Source organism: Somniosus microcephalus, chromosome 32 (genome assembly GCF_052327205.1).
Source record: "Somniosus microcephalus isolate GS21.2 chromosome 32, FLI_Smic_1.0, whole genome shotgun sequence".
Classification (NCBI taxonomy): Eukaryota; Metazoa; Chordata; class Chondrichthyes; order Squaliformes; family Somniosidae; genus Somniosus; species Somniosus microcephalus.
Window position 1 is genome coordinate 30997978 of NC_141018.1, and position 22793 is coordinate 31020770.

The 22793-nt window shown below is 48.2% G+C and overlaps 1 protein-coding gene across 1 annotated transcript in view; it reads left to right on the forward strand.

Moving 5' to 3' along the window:
- LOC147097369 (sorbitol dehydrogenase-like) overlaps positions 1-22793 on the forward strand; it is a 43376-nt gene that overhangs the window by 12549 nt on the left and 8034 nt on the right. Inside the window, exons 5-7 of the mRNA XM_085972283.1 lie at positions 9708-9826; positions 16834-16899; positions 20950-21128. Coding sequence (XP_085828409.1) covers positions 9708-9826; positions 16834-16899; positions 20950-21128 — 364 coding nt within the window. The remainder of the gene's footprint in view (positions 1-9707; positions 9827-16833; positions 16900-20949; positions 21129-22793) is intronic.

The window sequence follows — 22793 nt, forward strand, 5'->3', positions numbered from 1 at the left end:
ATGAAGACTATGTGCAAATCCCTCTAGTTTTCCATTTTATTTGGTAATGGGAGATCACACTATTGTGTCACTTTGGGTAAATGGAAACTCTTGCCAGATTTAACACTTTTGAGATAGTTGAGCAATGTTGGTGAGATATTTTGATCTAGATCTGAATTACTGCTCTGAACTGGGGCAGGGGCAAATGAACAAAAAGGTAACCTTCCCACTTGCACAACACTGCTAATCAAGGTGGTGTTCAGAAACACCGACAAGTTTTCCTGATGCAACATTTACACTTGTGAAGTAAAACAAGAGAGAGTGAGAGTGAGAGCCACTCCTGGGTGGGCTGGCCAGCACCAATAATGACGGTCATCTATGAGATTTGTTAATCAGAGACTTTGTATTATATACATAGTATTACATCTTATTTACAGCACAGAAACAGACCATTTGGCCCAACGGGTCCATGCCAGTGTTTATGCTTCACAGGAACCTTTTCCCACCCCTACCTCATCTCACCCTATTAACATAACCGTCTATTCCTTTCTCCCTCATGTGTTTATCTAGCTTCCCCTTAAGTGCATCTATGCTAGTCGCCTAGTGGGATTAACACAATAGGCATGTATTTTCTTGGATACAGAGAATTACACAGAACTTCCAGATAGTAGAGAGATTTTAACTTTATCTCAATACTGCTATCAGTTTCCATAAAGTGATATTCGAATGTGGAGGCCCTGAAATTGCTTGTCTGTTCTCGCGGACTCCCGCTGTAACTCCAGAGGGTTCCCGTGGAATGGTCACAAGTTTCGGCAGGACCTGGATAGGTCACGCCCTGGACATGTGATGGCATTTCCAGTAGCCTTGTCTAGGGACAGAGGCTCTGCCTGACATGAAGAGAGCAGGGTTGAGAACATAAGAACATAAGAAGTAGGAGCAGGAGTAGGCCATACAGCCCCTCGGGCCTGCTCCGCCGTTCAATAGAATCATGGCTGATCCAAACCTAGACTCACGTCCACTTCCCTGCCCGCTCCCCATAACCCTTAATTCCCTTATCAGCTAGGAAACTGTCTATCTCCGTTTTAAATTTATTTAATGTCGCAGCTTCCACAGCTCTCTGAGGTAGCAAATTCCATAGATTTACTACCCTCTGAGTGAAGAAGTTTCTCCTCATCTCAGTTTTGAAACGGCAGCCCTTATTCTAAGATTATACCCCCTAGTTCTAGTCTCACCCATCAGTGGAAACATCCTCCCCGCATCCACCCGATCAAGCCCCCTCACAATCTTACATGTTTCGATAAGTTTGCCTCTCATTCTTCTGAATTCCAATGAGTAGAGGCCCAACCTACTCAACCTTTCCTCATAAGTCAACCCCCTCATCTCCGGAATCAACCGAGTGAACCTCCTCTGAACTGCCTCAAGAGCAAGTATATCTTTTCTTAAATATGGAAACCAAAACTGTACGCAGTATTCCAGGTGTGGCCTCACCAATACCCTGTATAACTGAAGCAAGACTTCCCTGCTTTTATACTCCATCCCCCTTGCAATAAAAGCCAAGATTCCATTGGGCTTCCTGATCACCTGCTGCACCTGCATACTAACCTTCTGTGTTTCATGCACCAGGACCCCCAGATCCCTTTGTACTGTAGCACTTTGCAGTTTCTTTCCATTTAGATAATAACTTGCTCTTTGATTTTTTCTGCCAAAGTGCATAACCTCACACTTTCCAACATTATATTCCATCTGCCAAATTTCTGCCCACTCACTTAGCCTGTCTATGTCCTTTTGCAGGTTTTTTATGTCCTCCTCACTCACTGCTTTCCCTCCCATCTTTGTATCGTCGGCAAACTTGGATAGGTTGCACTTGGTCCCCTCCTCCAAATCGTTAATATAGGTTGTAAAGAGTTGGGGTCCCAGCACTGACCCCTGCGGAACACCACTAGTCACAGATTGCCAACCCGAGAATGAACCATTTATCCCAACTCTCTGTTTTCTGTTAGATAGCCAATCTTCCACCCATGCCAGGGGCAGGAGTTCTCCATGCTGAGACTTTCAGCTTCCTCGGCCTCAAAAAGGACTCGGCGTATGTTTGGAGGCCAATTCTGGACTCCTGAGGATGGAAGGTGAAGGTGATAGGTGGAATTCGGCCCCATCAATGGAGTCTGGACCAAGATCGTGGCTTGGACCCTGAAAATTCTGTCGGCGGGGGGGCGGGGGGGGGGGGGATAGGTTCCAAATTTAAAGGGGACCGTGATCCACAACAGCTTTGTGGGAGGTGGTGGAGGGGGACATAACATTCCCCCGACCCCCCACACCAGGCCGGCCAGCTACTGCAGGCATTTCTAGAATCTTTTACAGAGGCCGACAGAGAAGTTCTCCCAAACCATCAAAAGCCTGCTCTGGACACACCTGCCGCCCCCCCCCCCCCCCGTGAACTTTACTAGCTTTAGCAGCCAACGCGATCCCAGTGTAACCGTCAGGATTGTGTCCCTGGGCCAGAGTCGCTTGTGACTTATTTGTCTTTATTTCTGTAACTAGAAATTTTCCTTTAAAAAAAAAAATCCCATGGAAGTTTATCCTATTTTTGTATCTCCTGGAGTGGGGAAGGAAGTTCACAACCTCAGGGCAGTATGAGATTCTAACTTCGAGGTACAAGCGAGTTATTAAGATCCAGCCCTGAGTTACTGGTGCAATGCGACCTACAGAGAGTGATGGACAGGAAGGAGCATTGCTAAACTCAGGCCTTCATAAGATCGTAAAGTCCAGTGTGAGAAAATGCTCAATGGCTCATCTAGCCTGCTCCATCCAGAGTCCTCGTGTGTTTTATTTTGTCATAAACTGCTCCCTCCCCATCTCTTTCCTCCCCTCCCTTCCCCCCACCCCCCCAACCGCCCCAATCCCCCACACACACACATGATATTTTTTATATATAGTACACATTTTAACACTGCTTCTGAAATATTTAGCAGTATATTATATAGTGGAGCATAGCATGATTTAACTGTGCTAATCTGTTGGCAAATTCAATCCCTGCTGTTAGTGGAGCTGCAAGAGTTGTGCAAGAGGTGAATGACGAGAAATGCATTCTCGATAATGCAGCACAAAAATCTCTAAGGTCAAAAGCTGATACTATTTAACTGTCTGTCGTCCCATTCCAAAGTGTATCCCTTGCAGGGAGAGGCACAGTTTTACACTTAAAAGGTTATTTTTACAATCCCTTCTCGGAATGTGGGCATCACTGGCAAGGCCAGCATTTATTGCCCATCCCTAATTGCCCTTGAGAAGGTGGTGGTGAGCCGCCTTCTTGAACCGCTGCAGTCCGTGTGGTGAAGGTGCTCCCACAGTGCTGTTAGGGAGGGAGTTCCAGGATTTTGACCCAGCGACGATGAAGGAACGGCCGATATATTTCCAAGTCGGGACGGTATGTGCCTCGGAGGGGAATTTGGAGGTGATGGTGTTCCCGTGCACTTGCTGCCCTTGGCCTTCTAGGTGTGGTGGAAGGTTTGGGAGGTGCTGCCGAAGAAGCCTTGGATACACTGCAACCATGATTGCACAAAACTACCCATAATTTGGCAGAAATTAGCATTACATTGACATGGTCTCTTACATTGAGAGTGAAGAGCTTTAAGAATTAATACAATGCTAATTTCTGCCAAATTATGGGCAGTGTTGTGTTTTGGCCCACTCCTACTAAGAAGTGCATTAAACTCACTCCACACGGGACTATTCCAACCTTCAGAAAAGAGAGAAACGTCATCCCATCAATCTGGCCCTGATTCAAACCAGAATTGCAGACAGTACAATATGTAAACTTGCTGTCCCACTCAGTTTGTGATTACTTTCTAACAACAGGGTAAGTAAGCATTCACCAACCTTGCAATTCATCTCAATGCTTAATCTAAAAAAAAATGACTTGCATTCTATTGTATCATGCAGATTGTTGCTAGGAACACATTCAATTGTCTAATGAATTTCCTCAATAAACGGGGGCACACTAGCACATTCTCTTGAGATAGGTACATAAGGGACATGCTCCTTTTGAGGTATTTTAATGATATGACGTTGGAGGTCTTCCCATATGACCATACCCACTTCCACGCAGTATAAGCTCACCTGCTGTGGAGCATCTGCCTGTATATGCCCAAAGCCACATCAGAAAGTAAAGCGATATTAATTATTTTGCGCACCTTGCTCAATGGGGTAGCCAGGTGGGAGTGTGCAGTGTGTGGACAATGCTCATTAGAAGAATGAAGACCCGGAAAGGTAGGTTATCTCTCCTTTATCATTTTACTCTTCCACACACCGCTGGAGACTGATCATTCAGTAACTGTGGATGAAGAGAAGGGAGGTCCTTGTTGGTGAATTGAGTTCCAGCCACTAGGACCTCCCTTCTCTTCATCCATAAGCCATCCCCTTTAAAAACAATCAAGCAAAGAAAAATATCAACCGCCTTCATGCTTTGGCAAACTAGGAAGAAAAGGACTTGTATTTCTATAGCGCCTTTCATAACCTCAAGATGTCCCAAAGCGCTTTACAGCCAATGAAGTACTTTTGAAGTGTAGTCACTGTTGTAATGTAGGAAATGCAGCAGCCAATTTGTGCACAGCAAGCTCCCACAGACAGCAATGTGATAATAACCAGATAATCTGTTTTAGTGATGTTGGTTGAGGGATTAAATATTGGCCAGGACACCAGGGATAACTCCCCTGCTCTTCTTCAAGATAGCGCCATGGGATCTTTTACATCCAAAGCAGACGGGGCCTCGGTTTAACATCTCATCTGAAAGACGACACCTCCGACAGTGCAGCACTTCCTCAGTAACGCACTGAGTGTCAGCCTGGATTTTTGTGCTCCAGTCTCTGAAGTGGGACTTCAACCCACAACCTTCCGTCTGACTCAGAGGCAAGTGTGCTGCCCACTGAGCCATGATTGGCACTCATTAACCGTGGGTTAATGACTTGTAATTGCTGGCTTCCTTTGCTTATTTACATTGTACAGATCTGCCAACAAGGTGTTATCCATGGCTGCTAAGTCCAAGCAGGATTGCTTGGTGAAGGTATGGGGATTACTCTGGGTAGCTGCTTTGCATGTGTTGTCACTGTGCACCTGTTTCAGGACTGATCATGGGGCAACTTGTCGAAGGGTGGATTTAAACTTTCACTGGCGCTAGGAGTTTCCTGCCAGAGACAGATGGTAGCATTGAAGAATATTTCTACAAGCCACATGGCAAGTAGCTGTTTAGTGACAGGATTACCTTGTGACCGATGATCCAGAATATAATTGTCCGAGGTATTTGGTATATAAAATGGTAACGTGTGGTCGGCATCTACACAGTGGAAGTCTCACTACAATTCGTGTTGTGAGATGGAGGATAAGTGGATGGAATCCTAATTTTCTGGTCTTCCATGGCAGGTATTGAACATCTTGGGTATTAAGGTATTTGAAGGCCACATTGAGATCCAACTTTAAACAAGGAGATTGTCCATCGAAATTTAATTTTCAGACTTCTGAGGAACCAGAGGATGACCTCTTAAACTTGAGTAAAAGGATCAGGAAAGGTTAAAATGGTCTTGGGATAAGTTGGATTCAACAGTAATTCAGTGAGAAGTTCAAGATTAGAGTGTTACGCCACAAGAGAGCGGACTAATGCTTCTAGAGGATCGCTATTACACAACGTTCTTCTATTTTAGGTTAGACATCCAATTGCTTTGACTTTCACAAAACCAGAAACATGTCCATTGCGGTTGCTTTTATGGCTTGTGTTGCAATTCAGCCATTTCCTTAACGCCCATTCCTTGTATTAATAACTTGATGACAGTTCATGAATCATAACCTGCAACGTAATTCTCTGTTGTATTTAGTATAGTCCAAATCTCAGAATTAACCCTGATCATAGTATATTGCTTAATGGATATAGATGCCCGCTATATCCTATCACCTTAGACAGTGAAAAATATTAGACCGTTAGACTCTATGACCTAGAAATTCAGTATAGCCACGTTCGGGGCGCTACAGTCGGGCGGCCGCTAAAGTTTGCGCCCGGCGCAAGTTCGCGCCACCTTCACCGATATTCAGTTGCATCGCCCCAAGAGGTTGCTGCTGCGCTGAAACAGGCGATGCATGACTATCATTAGGCGCTAAGCCGGCGGTCCGGGGCGAAACCCCCGAGGGCGGGCGCAGCGCAGGTGCGGCGAGTTGCTGCTTGACGGCAGACACTCTGGCGCCGGTCAGCTCTTAAAGGGGGAGGGTGGACTTGTCTGGCTGCTATGCCCTGTGCACTGCAGCCCTGAAGCAAGGCCTGACCAATGCTGGTTCATCAGTTCTACGCCCTGGACCATGGTGAAGCCCGCTATTCTTCCAAATCCCATTGTAAGCTCTTGCTGCTTGTCCAGGGTCATGGGGAAGGAGATGTACTGACGTCTCCTTCTGAAAAGGGCATTGTTCACCTGTCGGATGCAGCAATGTACCGCGAACTGGGAGATGTTGGCAATGCCCCCAGTAGCGGATTGGAAGGAGCCGGTGGCATAGAAGTTGAGAGCCACCGTCACCTTCACTGCCACCGACAGAGACGTCCTGCTCCTCAGCTGTGGCTGCAGATCTCTGCGAAGCAGGTGGCAGATCTCAGTGACCACCTCCCTTCTGAATCGCAGCCTCCGAACACACTGCTCCTCAGACATGTTCAGATATGAGAACTGCTGGCGGTATACCCTGGGTGGGTAAGGCCTCCTGTGCCGACACCTGTTGGCCCTTCTCCGTCTGGCCATGACTGGCACTCTCTCACGGCGTCTCTGATCCCTTTGAATGCAATGCAGAAAGCCAACGTTTCCACCCATTGTAGCCCCCATTACAGTATATGTGGCGACTCAAGGCTATGGCACTGAAAGTGAAATCCAAATGCAAAGCTCTGGCCTGAAGCCAGAAGTACCTGTGCGAGCGCTGAGTCAAAGCAGAAAGCTCTCTGCCTTTGTCTCTCACACAGAAGGATTGGCACAAAATGGCTGTCACTTATAATGCAGGAGGAGTCCCCTTTAAATAGCGCCGCCTGCACCCCGCAGCGACTGGGAACCGTTCCCCTCTAACAGTCGCTGGGGGCGCCAGGCGCAAAGAAGGGCGGCGCCACTGAAGTTCCGGTTTGGGGCGCACAAAGGGCGTTGCACGATGAAATGACGTCAGGATCTGCGCGCGCAGCTGAGCGCGCGCAAAGACTTTGCGCCGACGCTAAATCTCTAGTGAAGTTGGGGAGAGGCGCAGATCACGCTGCGCCTGGCCGCTAGCCGCCTAGCACCCAACATCTCCTCCTCCTAAGGCGCTACCGGCTGGCGCAAGCAACTGAATTTCTAGGCCTATGTTTCTATGTTTATACAGACGCATCTGTTCTGGATTTGTTTACAAGTAAAATGATATGCAGAAGCAAATGACACAAGCAAACTACTAATCAGCATAATACTTGCGCGAGAAAACTTGAATCAGCTCATAGCCTTTCAGTTTGAGATGTCGCGCATAGAAATCATGAGTTCCAAGGACAACACAGAGCTTGTGTGTCTTCACCAGAACTAAAGGGTAGCAGTTAGCCCTGGGATAAATACCCCATGGACTTTCTTTGATGTAACAATATCCCCTTTAAAACAATCAAACAAAGAAAAATATCAACCGCCTACATGCTTTGGCAGACCATGACTTGTAATTGCTGGCTTCCTTTGCTTATTTACACTGTACTGATCTGCTCACATGGACCATACCAGAAACTATACCTCCATCTATCAAACATATTGCCCTGGCCATCAAAATAGCTTCCTCTTAACTGATTTTTGAACCAAAACCCTCTGTTCTTTTCTCACAGTTCGACTCACTCTCGCCTTCCATTTTGGCTAAGAGAAGCAAAGGTTTTTAATTTGAGACTGTAACCACATGTAAAATAAAGACAGAAGAAATTCCTATTTTTGTTGCGGTAACCAGCATCTCTCAACAGTTAAGCCATGATGGGATACTAGCTGGCTCCAGATGTGCAATCTGACTTGATAGATCAGAGAGAAGGTTTCTCCCATAGGGCAGTGAGATCAGACAAACACTGCTCAATGCTAAAATGTTAAATAGCTATGGCTTTTCAAGGCCTGTAAGGGGATTACCAGAATCACTGAAGCTCCTTTTTGTTTTGATGATCTGCAACACTTAGGGTGTTCTGAGGAAATCCAAACAGAAATATTTGTTTCCATGGAACAGAAAGACCATCTAACCTCCCCACTGTCTTACCCTCAGTGCTTCAGCAGAAACACAGAAACTGGTGGTGGTCTGGAGATGTGAAGAGGGTAAACCTCCTCCTGCCCCTCCACTCTCCCTAAGTCCCTGTGTCCTGATCTACCTTGATGTGGATCTTTCAATTTTGTGGGTGGATTGCCAATCACCCCAATCAGATGGGCTGAGTGTATCCAGTGGGTGAGGCATCAATGAGCAAATAGTGTTATATCTTGACCGAGGGGTCTGTGGGAGCAGGTCCCAGCCTATTTGTTAATATTGGGTGACATGTCTTGTCCATCTATTGTAGGCACTGACTTGTCCAGGACCAGAATATGAAAGAACGTCAGGGCTAAATATACCACTCATAATTTGATTCTGTTCATTTGTCCAAACGACTTGTTTGCACTTCATCTGCTCTAAGCTCATTCGATCCTGTCAATGGGCTCGTCTCCCAAACAGGGAACATCTGTCACTAGCATGAGTTGAGATGTGACTTTAGCAAATGCTGGAGAGCCTTCTGCTCCTCAGACCACCAGCTCAGATAGAGAGATGGGGACTTGCCTATTTCCATTGGTTGGACTAACAGAAACCTGCAGTGAAGCCAGTGTTGGAGTGGGCCAACTCACCCCGTATGTACTTATTACCAATTTTAGCCAAACTACCAGCTACACTTCAGTGCCTCGTTCTGCCTCATAGATAACTCTTCCAGTTCTGCACATTCTTCACCATCAACCCACTAATCAATAGTAAACCACACCTTGAATATGGGTCGCCTGGGATACCTGGGTGTGAGCTCAGACCATATCTCTCTTAAACCTCCTGCAAGGACCTCCTTTGGTCGGCTACACTCAATTATACTGTTCCGGTCACCATATTATAAAAAGGATATCAAGGTACTGGAGAGGGTGCAAAAAAAGATTTATAACGATGATACCAGAAATGCGAGGTTATACCTATCAGGAAATGATGAACAGGCTGGGTCTCTTTTCTCTTGAAAAGAGAAGGCTGAGGGGGTGACCTAATAGAGGTCTTTAAAATTATGAAAGGTTTTGATAGACTAGACACACAGAGAGAATGTTTCCACTTGTGGGGAAGAGCATAACTAGAGGCCATCGATATAAGATAGTCACCAAGAAATCAAATAGGGAATTCAGGAGAAACGTCTTTACCCAGAGAGTGGTGAGAATGTGGAACTCGCTGCCACAGGGAGTGGTTGAGGCGAATAGTTTAGATGCATTTAAGGGGAGGCTAGACAAGCATATGAGGGAGATGGGAATAGAGGGTTACGCTGATAGAGTTAGAGGAGGAAAGACGGGAGGAGGCTCGAGTGGAGCATAAACGCCGGCATGGACTGGTTGGGGTGAACGGCCTGTTTTTGTATTGTATATCCTATGTAATCCTGTGAAACCCTTCACATATAATGCGCTTTGGCGGTTGGGCTAATGTGTGCAAGTACATTACTGCTGTTAATGTTTGTACTGTCTCCGTTTCAGGCTCCCTGAGTGTGTGAGCTTAGAAGAAGGTGCATTAGTTGAGCCGCTCTGTGTCGCGCTTCATGCCTGTCGCAGAGGACGAGTAAAAGTGGGCCAAAAAGTTTTCATCTGTGGAGCCGGTAAGTAGTTGCTCGTGTATTTCACCTGAAATGTTGCAACAACAGTAATTCCTTCCCTCCCCCAAAAAGCTGCTGAATCCTGTACACATTCAAGTCTATCTATATATATAAATCGGTCGATCTGTCTGTCCTTCTGTCTGTCCATCTGTCTGTCCGTCTGTCTGTCCGTCTGTCTGTCATCGCGTGTGCGTCTGTCGGGCTATGCGCTCGAAAGTTACAGGGCGTACCTACACGCGCGTTACCTCCAAAAAAAGCTTACGCTTCCGAGACGGTTTTAAGCGTATTTACGTTTCGGCCGGGCTAAAATCGCGCCCGCGGTATCCCAAAAACCTTCACCATTCCGCTCATTAGCATCTCATTATCCGCTCATTAGCGACAGAGTGACCTCAAGATCGACCAATCGTACGGCGGCTTGCTGCCGCGTGCGGCCGGGCCCTCCTACGGTCGAGTGACGGGACGATTGACCAATCCTACCCTTTGGTGACCTGACCGTCGACCAATCGGTGCGTGTGTGGGCGGGCCTTATCGTTCTGAACCGAGGTGAGTCGCCGCCATCTTGATTCCAAACTTTTCCTTTCTTTTTCCCGCTTTCTGCATCTTTAAAAAAAACGTTGCTTTTAAAACACATATTGTTTTTTAAAAAAAAGATTTAGAAACGAATTAACTTATCTAATCTCATTAATTTTCCTACCTTTCCCCGTTTTTCCAGGTAGGCCTCGAAGCCTCGGCCTCTCCTCCGCACCCACGCCCGAGCTAGGCACCTCCCGGCCCCACTCGAAGGCTGGAGGGGCGGGCCTCAGCCCAGCGCCGCTACCTTACTAAAGGGTGCGCGCGCAGCAGGAGCAGCTGAGACGCGGCGTTTCTCTCTGGCTCGGCCGGGGGGCGGGGCTTGGTGAGCGTCAACGGTTACCCTGGCAACCGGGCCCGCCGGCCGTCTCGCACAGCCGCAATCCACGGTCTTCAAGCCAGCTCGGGAGGCCGGTGCTCGGAAGATCGCGCCTCCGGAGTTCGGTGCTTGGTTGGTGTGGGGGCCAACCGCGGGAGTTCGGGGGGTGGGGATCAGGGGGCTCGGGAGTTTGGGGGCACGGGGATCAGGGGGCTCGGGGACTCTCCCCCCTCCCTCTTCTCTCCCCCCCCTCTTCTCTCCCCCCCTCCTCTCTCCTCCTCCCCCCTCCCCCCGCCCCGCCCTCCCCTCCCCTCCCGCCCTCCCCTCCCCCCCCCGCCCTCCCCCTCCCCTCCCCCCCTCCCCGCCCCTCCCCCCTACCCTCCCCCCCTCCCCTCCCTCCCCTCCCCCCGCTCCCCTCCCCCCTCCCCTCCCCTCCCTTCCGCTCCCCTCCCCCCTCCCCTCCCCTCCCTCCCCCCCTCCCTCCCCTCCCTCCCTCCCCCCCTCCCCTCCCCCCCTCCCCTCCCCCCTCCCCTCCCCCTCCCCTCCCCTCCCTCCCCTCCCCTCCCTCTCTTCCCCCCAGTCACTCTCTCTCTTCCCCCCAGTCGCGCTCTCTCTTCCCCCCAGTTGCTCTCTCTCTTCCCCCCAGTCGCTCTCTCTCTCTCTTCCAACAACAACATGCCCTCGAAAAAGCCTCGGCACCGCCGGGCACTTCAGCTAGTATTAAATATTAGACAATTGACTAGCCTATAACAGGAGAAATTGGACTTACAGGTAAAATTTAATTCTCTCAAACTCACTCCACTCCGCTAGCAAGTTTGATTGGCAAGCTTTGCTCACAATCCATGGAATTGGATATTCTCCGTTTACCAAGAAACCAAACCTGTTCTTACCCAAAACTTGCAGGAATATTGCAGACGCCACTTCTACTCCTCAAATTAATAGTTCCTAATAATTTGAGGGGCTGTGGTCTACACAGGTCAAACCAGCCTGGGCTGAAAGAATATACTGTGTTTGGTGTACAGTGCACCTGTGATTCTTTTAACTCCAACATCACAGGTGCAGTGCAGCCACTCCATGAGATCTGCTCTGAGTTGTGTCCAATTTGGATTGGCATTTCAGCTGAGAATACACTGAGATTGGGCTACACCCATTGAGCTTTTATAGAATCAAAGGAGGTGGCCATTCGGGCCATGGTGAAAGAGCTATCCAATTAGTCCCACTTCCCCGCTCTTTCCCCACCTTGTATGGATATGAAGGGCTCGATTTTCCAAGCCCCGAGGAGGCGGGTTTGGAGGCGGGAGTGGTGGGAAAATTGCAGAATCGGGGGGCAGGAACCCATCCCGCCCCCAACCCGCCTCCGTGCCAATGTCCCAGGAGGCAGGTACCTGACCTGTGCTGGGAGCCGCCTCCCCGAGGCGGGAAGGGGATTAGTGCCAATTAACTGCCTGTTAACAGGTAGTTAACAGGCAGTTTTTTGCCTAATCCCTATTTTTAGCCCTGAAGTGTGTGCTGTCCGACGGCTCCAAACCACCCCAAGTTAGCAAGGCGGACCGTCGGGCTGAAGGGGTTGGAGGGGTCGAGATGTCCGTTGTGCAGGTGAGTGATGGGTGCATGTGTGCAGAGGTAAGTGTGTGAGGTAAGTGTAAAGTGTTTTAATAAGTTACTTACCTTTACTTTCTCCTGCAGGCTCCCTCCCTTCAGTTCTCGGGAGTCCCTCAGCTCACCGGCACAGAAAGCAGAATGGCCGCTGAACTGTCAAAAGCTGCAGCCTCTGCTTTCTGGTCTGGAGAGATCTCTAACTGAGCCTGAGTAGAGGGACTCAAGTTAGAAGACAGATTGTCAGTGTTTGACCGCTTCACAGAGCTGTCAAACGCTGATTTTTCATCTGTCAAAAGCTCTTGACAGATGACATGTCAATCGCTGATGTCACCAGTAACCAGGTGTCCCTTAATTGGCCTGCTGAACCCACTGGGCGGGCTTAACAAGGTCAATCAAGGGAAAGTAGCGTGGGTTGTCCACAAGATGGAGGCGGGACTACAACCCAAAAAGTGGGAGTCCCGCCTCCAAAAGCTCCCCATTGACAAAATTGAGCCCGAAATGTGGACAGGAAATGGAGCTGAGGAGAGGGTATATAGGGTTTTCTGTTTGTGCACACACTGAAATTCCCCTGATGGTTTGGTGTGTTGCAGGTTTGATCCGTGACCTCTGCTGAGTTAGCAAAAGAATACACAAAAGAAAGATTACAAAATGACCCGTAAACTTGATTTGAACAATTCCCAGCCCTTTAGCAAACAGCATAGGTCTCTGAACATCCTGGACTCTGGGTAAATATCCTTTCCCCTCCCTCCAACCGTCTACATCACGATTGGAATGTAGCCGATCTGATATAATTGCCCCACTCTCAAAAAAAAAATACATTATGACCTGGATTTTGCGGTAAATTTTGAGGCCATCAGCGCTCACCTTTATTAAGGAGTAAATCGGACAGCAATTTCCAGCGTCGGCACATGTGCTGTCTGAGTTGCCCTGCACCTCCAGAAGCTTCGCCCAGAGACTCTGCATTCAAATGCGTGCAATGGCGTGAAGTGGCGGTACTTACCCACTAGATAGCAACTAAACACGTCAGAAAAAGTTAGGGCTTGTCCATTCACGTGTAAGTGAACTTTTAACAGCGTGATAAGTCTTAATTACTGCCTAACAACCTCTCTGGCACTGAAAGTTAACTTTTACAAGTATGGAGCCGTATTCCTTCAGATTTTAATTATTGTTGGAGATTTTAAAACATTTAAATAATTTTTAAAACCTTTTTCTGTTATCTTTCTTAATTCCATCTTTCTTTCCCTCTCTTTATTTTGCTTTCTGTACATGATTTGACATTGAATTAAATATTCTAATTTACACTCCCTGGTCCAGACTCTGCGTGGCTCAGTAAGGATTCTTCAGTCTGATTGGTTAAGGAGACACACCGTTTCTAGCCCTGTTCATACAGCTCCCAGATCCCCTGTAGAGGGTGCCATACTGTTTTTGCTCTCTTAAGTTCTAATGCTTTCTGTGGGCAAGTGTAAGTGTAATGAATGGCGAGCGCCGTTCGTTTGCCGCTGACCATAAAACCCAGGCTAATGTCTCTTTAATGTAACCAGTGATTGTGCTCGTCTTTGATGAATAAACGCTATCTCTCTCTGTGACTCTCCTCTCTCTGAGCCTCTCTTTCTCTTTCAGTGTCTCTCTCTCTCTATCTTTGGGCTGGATTTTCTCAATGGAGACGTACTGGAGGTGGGACTTCTGGTTTCCGGGCTTCAGTCCCGCCCCCAGTGACGTCTGACCAACCCACGCTTTTTTCCCCACTCCGCCCAATTAAGGGAAAGCTGGTGACAGATGACATCAGCGTATGACGCTTCATCTGTCAAAAAAATTTTGACAGATGAATTGTCAGCGTTTGACAGCTTTGAGAAACTGTCAAACACTGACAATCTCTGTTCTAAGGTGAGCCCTTGCACACAGGCTCACCAAGACCTCTCTCCTGAACAGAAAGCAGATGGCTGCTGCATCTGAGAATACAGCAGCCATTCTGCCATCTCTGCCGTTGAGATGAGGCACCTTCGGATCCTCAAAGGTTGAAGCCTGCAGGAAGAAGCAAAGGTAAGGAAACTTTTTCCAACACTTTACACTCACCTCTCATACTTACCTGTCCACTTACATGCACCCATCACTCACCTCTACGTCTTACATATCGACCCCTCTCACCCCCGCAAACCTACTGCTCGCCTCGCTGACCCTGGCGAGGTTCGCAGCCGTCGGGAAGCCCGCAATTGCAGGCATAAAATGGGGAAAAGCCTCAAAACTGCCTGTTAACTACCTGATTCAGGGACCCGCCTCCCAGGAAGATGTGGGTTGGGAGCGGGGTTGGTACCCGCTCCCAGTTTCTGCCATTTTTTGAGCAGTCCTGCCTCCATACCTGCCGCCCAGGGCTGGGAAAATTCCCCCCTTGGTGTCTGTCTTTGTCTCTGTCTCTGTGTGTCTCTCTCTCTCTCTCTGTCTCTGTGTGTTCTCTCTGTCTGTGTCTCTCTTTGTGTGTGTCTATCTCTGTGTCTTTGTGTGTGTCTCTCTGTCTCTGTGTGTGTGTGTCTCTCTCTCTGTCTCACTGTCTCTCTGTCTCTGTGTGTGTTTCTCTCGTGCTCTGGCCTAGGTAACAGAGAGAGGCAATTTACAAATACACTGCTGTTTTAGGGGAGCGGGGTTTTGTGAAGGGTGGTGGGGGGGTGGGGGACGGGAGAAAAACCCTGCTGTGAGGGAGATGACATGTCTCTGACTCAGCTGGGAGCTGCTGAATGGTTTCTGTTCTATCGTATAAATCATGCAATCGCTAGTACAGGAGATAAAGTATTCATTACACTTACACTTGTCCACAGACTTGCTGTAGGCTTTTGCACTGGAACTTATGGTTCTTGGAGAACAAAAACAGCACGGCACCCTCTACAAGGGTTCTGAGACCTGTGTCAACAGGGTAAGCAATGGCATGTCTCCTTAACCAATCAGATTGAAGAATCCTTACTGAGACACACAGGGCTGGATTTTGATACTGGAGGCGTGTAGGAGGTGGGACTACAACTTTTGGGGTTGTAGTCCCGCCTCCATCGAGTTGTGGCCGACCCACGCGATTTTCACTTGATTGACTTTGTTGAGCCCGCTCAGCAGGCCAATTAAGGGCCACCCAGCAACAGGTGACGTCACAGATTGACATTTCATCTGTCAAGAGCTTTTGACAGATGAAATATCAGCGTTTGACAGCTCTGTGAAGCTGTCAAACACTGACAATCTGTACACTAAGTTAATTCCTTCCTCTCAAGGCTGATTTAGAGATCTCTCCAGAACAGAAAGCTGAATGCTGCAACTTTTGACAGCTCACGGCCATTCTGCTTTCTGTGCCAGTGACAGGTAAGTAAAGGTAATTAAACTTCTTTAAACACTTTACACACACCAAACACACTTACCTCTGCACTCATGCATCCATCACTCACCTGAACACCAGACATCTCGACCCCTCCAAGCCCTTCAGCCCGACGGTCCGCCTCGCTAACTTGGCGTGGTTTGGAGCCGTCGGGAATCCCACACTTCACCAATAAAAATAGGGATTAGGCTAAAAACTGCCTGTTCACTACCTGTTAACAGGCAGTTAATTGGCACTAATTCCCTTCCCGCCTCGGGGAGGCGGGTCCCTGTGTGGGGCGGGTACCCGCCTCCTTTGAAACTGGCATGGAGGCGGGTTGGGGGCGGGATGGGTTCGTGCCTCCCGATTTTGTGATTTTAACCCCTCACATGCCTCCAATCCTGCCTCCACAGCCCAATGAAAATCCTGCCCGCAGAGTCTGAACCAGCATAGCAGAATCTGGGAAATTAATCTGTCCATTTAGGAATTGCACCCCTTTTAACAAGATTCTTGTTCTCTAGTTCTCCTGTTAAGTGTCCTTAAAAGTTATGGACCTTCAATTTCCCACACGGGCTCCCAAATCTCCCAGACTTGGCGTGTACACTGCAGTGCCTCTGGATTCTTCAAACATGGAGATTTCCAATTTCAGATGGTACATGTTGGAGTGTATTTACACTGCAGCCATTACCTAGCTGTGGGTCAACAGTAATATTTGGCTGATGATGCTCCACGACCCAAATGTTGGGATGAGTGGAACCTATGATCCTTCACTAGGCTGCTTCTGCCGTCAGCTATGCACTGATAGGAGGCCAGGTACTCGGAGGGCGGTGTGGGGGGGGGTGCGGGGGATCCGGATTGCAAGTGCTTTTATTGTACCTCATATGATTCACTTGCATAATTGGGATTGGCTGAAGCCTACTTGACCAGAGATGATCCACAATATAGAACAGGAGAGGAATAGGAAAGAAGAGTTACCACATTTATTTAAACAAAAGAAACTATATGAGATAGCTATTTGCCCTTGTGTGGAGTCACGATCAGAGGATGTTTAGCCACCATTACAATTTTTACAAGATCATCGCTAACATGTGGCTCTGTATGTATATTGTACCCAATCTGTTGAGTAGTTCTGACAAATGTATCCAGTAGCTATCTCTGCATGATTTCCTAACCATTGGCTTTTTATCTATTAAGGGCCAATTGGACTGCTGACTCTGCTTGTTTGCAAGGCCATAGGAGTGACTCTAACTGTAGTTTGCGGTAAGTTTTCACACGTACCATGGTAGACCATTCCTAGCCTGGCTGTCAGTCAGTTTTCTATTTCCCTGGCGATATTTGTGCAGTTTAACTTTGCTCTGTTTCGTAACTTTGTTCACTCTTCCATGGGCGGCGCAGACACGATGGGCCGAAGGGCCTCTTTCTGTGCTGTAAAACTCTATGACTCTATTGGGCCTTGTGAACTGCCAACTGGCCCTTGAGTTGTTTTGTGACACCATGATGTCATGATCTTTCTCACTCTCGTGCAATATATAAGAGTAGGCCCCATCCTGGAGCAACAATTTATTTTGCACCCCACCCCCAAGGCAGTTCCTGACAAAGGGCAGTGTTGATTATTTGGGCTGCCTGCAAACACCCAAGGGGACAATGAGGTAGAAGGTGAGGCAGATGATACCTGGGATGGCAGGAATGACGTATGAGGAGAGATTGGGTCGATTGGGCTTATACTCGCTGGAGTTTAGAAGAATGAGAGGAGATCTCAGTGAAACTTATAAAATTCTAACAGGACTGGACAGACTGGATGCTGGAAGGATGTCCCCGATGGCGGGAGAGTCCAGAACCAGGGGTCACAGTCTAAGGGTAAGCGGTAAGCCATTTAGGACAGAGATGAGGAGGAATTTCTTCACCCAGAGAGTGGTGAACCTATGGAATTCTCTGCCACAGAAGGCAGTGGAGGCCAATTCATTAAATATATTCAAGAAGGAATTGGATATATTTCTTAAGGCTAAAGGGATCAAGGGATATGGGGAGAAGGCAGGGATAGGGTACTGAATTTGGATGATCAGCCATGATCTCATTGAATGGCGGAGCAGGCTCGAGGGGCCGAATGGCCTACTCCTGCTCCTATCTTCTATGTTTCTATGTTCTACTTGAACCAGACCCTACCAGGTAGGGAACCTTTTTTTCTCCTGATTACATTCACCACACACCACTATCCTCCCAGAAAGGCTGGAGTGCGGCTCAATGGGAAGTGGGCAGGGCTCGGGATCCATTCTTGAGTGATTCGTCGTTTCAGCTGATTCAGAAACCTCCTGCTATTGACACGCCTACATTCCGAGCTACATGGGAATTGGAAGCATCCACAACAGCCTTATTGCCGGGTCACGTGTACCTGTTCAGGGTGTCCTCCTTCTCTTCTGTTTGGTTAGAAGCCAATTATCAGTCGCCTTCCAGAGCAGAATGATCTGTGCAGTGGGCTCCGCAGGTGTGGGACCAACTGGGAAGGTTGGGTTAGAGGTGGCTGGACTCCTGTCGGCTAGGCAAGCTACTGAGGTGGTTAATAGAGGACATTAGGGATTCAAACCCCTGAGTAATAATCTACAACTATGGAGGATTAGTAGAAGGAGCCCTCGTCATCACCTGTAACGTGTCACATTGAGGCCATTAAAGAATGGCTTGCATTTATACAGCTCCTTTCATGACCTCAGGGTGTCCCAAAGCGCTTTACAACCAATTAAGTACAGGAAACTCTTGTTTAAACGGCACCTAACTATCCAGAATTCTCTATTAACCAGCAAAATTCATACTCCGAAAACAACACCTCAATAACCGGAAATGTTGCCGAGTCGAAGTCCGAGTCTCCCGTGGTGGCCGAGTTAGTCAGTGGGGGTAGTTCTCCAAACTGCCACTACTCGGCTTCTTGGCGCTGTCGGAAGTCGGAACACCTCAATAACAGGAGTCTGACTCTCCCGCGCTGCCGGGAGTACCCAATTACTGGATACTGCACATTTCTTGATTTTTTAATTTCTGTTTGCTAAAAATAACCTCGGTAGATAACCCTCTCCGTCATCCGGAATTTTTAATCAACCGGTCCCGTCGGTGCTGGATACCAAAGAGTTTCCTGTACATTTTGAAGTGTAGCCACTGTTGTAATGTAGGAAACACGGCAATCAATTTGCACACAGCAAGCTCCCACAAACAGCAATGTGATAATGACCAGATCATCTGTTTTAGGGATGTTGGTTGAGGGATAAATATTGGCCGGGACACCGGGGAGGACTCCCCTGCTCTTCAAATTAGTGCCATGGGATCTTTTACATCCACCTGAGAGGGCAGATGGGGCCACAGTGAAATAATATTATGCAAATGACTTCTTGCCTTTGATTACCACATTTATGCTCATACACCCAAAGCAATGTTGAGGTCAAGATTTTTTTTTAACTTGTTCTCCAGTTTTTGCAGACTGCTTAAATTAGTGGGGTTTTTTAAATGGCTTTCCCAGCCTCACAGACAAGCCTCTGTTCACAATCTACCTGTATCTCTCTCTTTTTTGATTAAAAGCAGAAAGTGCTGGCAATACAAGTTCAGTTCAGTTCAGTCCAGTTCAGTTCAGCTTTATTTGCCATATGTAACCAGTACAAGTACAAGTACAATGGAATGCTTGTTCCCCGTAGGGACGCGTCAGCTATACATACAGCGCCGCGTTCAGAGTCAATACAATGGCTTCCCGTGGCAGTGGGAGCATGATGTCCCTCAGCCGCTCCGTCCTCCTCTTCACCGCGGCGTCCTCCTCACTGTTGCCGGCTCCACGTGTGGTGGCCTGCGTCTCCCGCTCTGGCAGCAGGTCAGTTAGCATCTGTTGGGAGAAAAGACAGGTTCTGATATTTCGGTGGTGTTGGTTGAGGGAGGAATTTTGACCAGGACTGTGGCAAGAACCCACTGATCTTCTTAGCGTAGCACCACGGAGTCTTTAGTGCCCACCTGCACAAGCAGACAGGACCTCGGTTTAACATCTCATTGGAAGGACAGCACCTCCGACAGTGCAGCGCTCCCCTAATAGTGCACTGAAGTGTCGCCCAGATAGAGAAAATATTTACACTTGTTTGGCTCTGGAGTCTTATCTAAGATGTCACCATGATGGGAGAGGAGAGTGATGTTGTGCTGAAACTTTGTAACATACATCAGAGTTCCACATCGATAATGATGGAAGTTGGCTCTTTATCCCTATAACAAGTATATTTTATTTATTTATTCACCAAATCAACAACACCTTGGGGGAAAAATTGGGTTGCTTTGCGCCTCCCGTTAGAGGGCGCTAATGGGGCACAAAGCAACTAGCGCCCGGACGCAGCGCCGCCCACGCCTCCCACGAAATTCAGCAGGAGGTTAGCGGTGGCGCTAACCAGTAGCGCGCTGCGCCGCCGGCGATTACGTCATCGCAGTGCGCAGCGCCCCGGCCGCGATCTTCGGGAGCGCCCCCTGACTTACCGCCAGACGCTATGTCTGACGGGATCAGGGGGCCTACCCGTGGCCGGGGAAGCGCTATTTAAAGGCGAGGTGCGGGGCGGCCATTTTTGTTGCTGGCCACCTGCCAGCACCTGCCTGCGCTCCCGTCCCCGGCCTCCTTACCCGCCCCCTCACCCCCCGCGGAGTGCCGGCTGCGCTCCAAGAGCCAGGCACGTCTCTTGAGTGCCGGGCTCTTTTGCCGGCACTCCCGATCCCGGGGGGCCCAGTTGCGCTGCGCAAGGCCCCTCCCCTTTAAGAAGGGGAGGAAGGCCTGCAATACTGCGGCACATAACGCCGCGATATTGACTCACAGCGCCCCAAGAGGGATGCGGGGCGCTTCCAGTAGTGCCTTGCTTCCCCCTTGGGGTGCAACCACTCAATTTCCGGCACGGGGGGTGCTAATTTTTCCGGGGCGCTAAAAGTAGCACCCTGGCGAAGTTAGCGCCCCTCAATTTTTAGCCCCTTGACTTTTTGTAGCGCCGTTAACAGTAAAACTTCCAAGGTGCTTCCCAGATAAAATTTGACACTGAGCCACATCAGGAGATATTAGGACAGGTGACCAAAGGCTTGGTCAAAGAGGTAGGTTTTAAGTAGCGTCTTAAAGGAGGAGAGAGAAGTAGGGAGGATTAGGGAAGGAATTCCAGAGCTTGGGGCCTAGGCAGCTGAAGGCACGGTCAGTACTGGTGGGGGGAAGGAAATCGAGGATGCGCAGGAGGCCAGAATTGGAGGAACGCAGAGTTCTCGGAAAACTGTTGTGCTGGGGAGAAGCAAAGACATTCATTTTTTAATCCCATTGCACCGTTTCAGATTTGTGTCAGGACCGGTTGGAGAAGGCAAAATGCTTGGGGGCCACCATTGTTTTGAAAGTCGATAAGTGCACGTGCCCTATGGAGTTGGCCCAGAAAGTGAAGAGCTCTCTCTGCGCTATGCCAGACGTATGCATTGAATGCACCGGGGCCGACACATGTATCCAGGCTGGTGTCTATGTGAGTATTGGGCTTTGCAACAGAAGTCCTTGGATTTTTGCAATCTGTTAACCTGTGCAATGTTAGACAAAGACACGGCTTAAAACTAGGGATTGCACGGGTAGATTTTCCACTTCGATAGGGGCTGGGTATCCGCAGTTCCCCAAGAGGTGCTCCGGGTGGGCGCAATTCCTCACCTGAAGTGCGGAAGTGGAATATATCTTTGCATTGGTGAATGGGAAAAATATACTCCAAATGCAAGTTTCCAAAAATGGACTGTTTGCAACCGTTTTTGCTACTGTGGAAATTATCATTATTATTGTGGGCATCACACAGTATTGAGTGAACTTCCCATGCTCATAAACACAGAATACCCCAATAAAGCATCAGTTGGTTTTATATAGCATGCATGCATGAGAATTACAGCAGAGCCCACTGAATGCAGCTGTGATCATAGGAACATAAGGAATACAGCACAGGAGGAGGCCATTTGGCCCATCGTGCTTGTGCCAGCTCTTTGAGTTAGTCCCATTCCCCATGGCCCTGCAAATTCCTCCTTTGCAATTATTTATCCAGTTCCCTTTTGAAAGTTACCACTGAATCTGCTTCCACCATCCATTCAGGTAGTGCGTTCCAGATCACAACAACTCACTGCGCAAAATGAATTCTCATCTTCCCCCTGGATTTTTTGCCCATTATCTTAAATCTCTGTCCCCCAGTTACCGACCCTCCTGCCAGTGGAAACAGTTTCTCCTTATTTACTCTGTCAAAACCCCTCATGATTTTGATCACTCGCTTAACCATCTGTGCTCACAGAAGAACAATCCCAACTTCTTCCATCTCGCCACATAGTCCCGCATCCCTGGTAGCATTCTGGTAAATCTCCTCTGCACCCTCTCCAAGGCCTTGACATCCTTCCTAAAGTGTGGTGCCCAGAATTGGGACACAGTACTCCAGCTGAGGCCTAACCAGTGACTTCTAAATTACTGTTGCTGCAGTTAAACTTAAACAATAACGTTCAGTAACTATGAGGATTGTTCCATATGGCAGCCTTCGTTATGCTATCAACCAAGACCAGATTGAGATCGATATCATTCATGCCTTCTTTAAGGAGAGTCCTTATGTTGGGAAAGCCTCATACTTTTCAACGAACCTTTTAGACATTTTTTGCTGGGCAAATATAACTAAAGAATAGAAATGACTGTAATAGTGAGCAAATGTTTAACGGGTTTGAGTGACTTACCCTCCCTTACTTTTGACAGCAGCTTGAACCTAAATAAAATGAACATGTTAATGCGCAATGTCACACCACACCTTCACCTTTCACTTAATAATAATTTCTGTTCTTATATGTTCGTAAATTCTCCCCACTCCCTCCCCCTTTGGAATCTTTGGAATTCTTTAACCCAGAGGGCTGTGGATGCTGAGTCATTGAGTATATTCAAGGCTGAGATCGATAGATTTTTGGACTCTAGGTGAATCAAGGGATATGGAGATCGGGCGGGTGTTAAGTCTGTGAGTTGTTCAAGTAATTAATACTCAGACTTAATCAGTAACAATAAAACAGGTCTTTACTGGTTGGAGGTAGGGACTACACTGAATACAAGATTACTGCACAGTGCTTATATACCGGTGTGTTCACCCCCGGTATTACGTCTACAGCAGCCTGAGAAAGTAGTACATCTC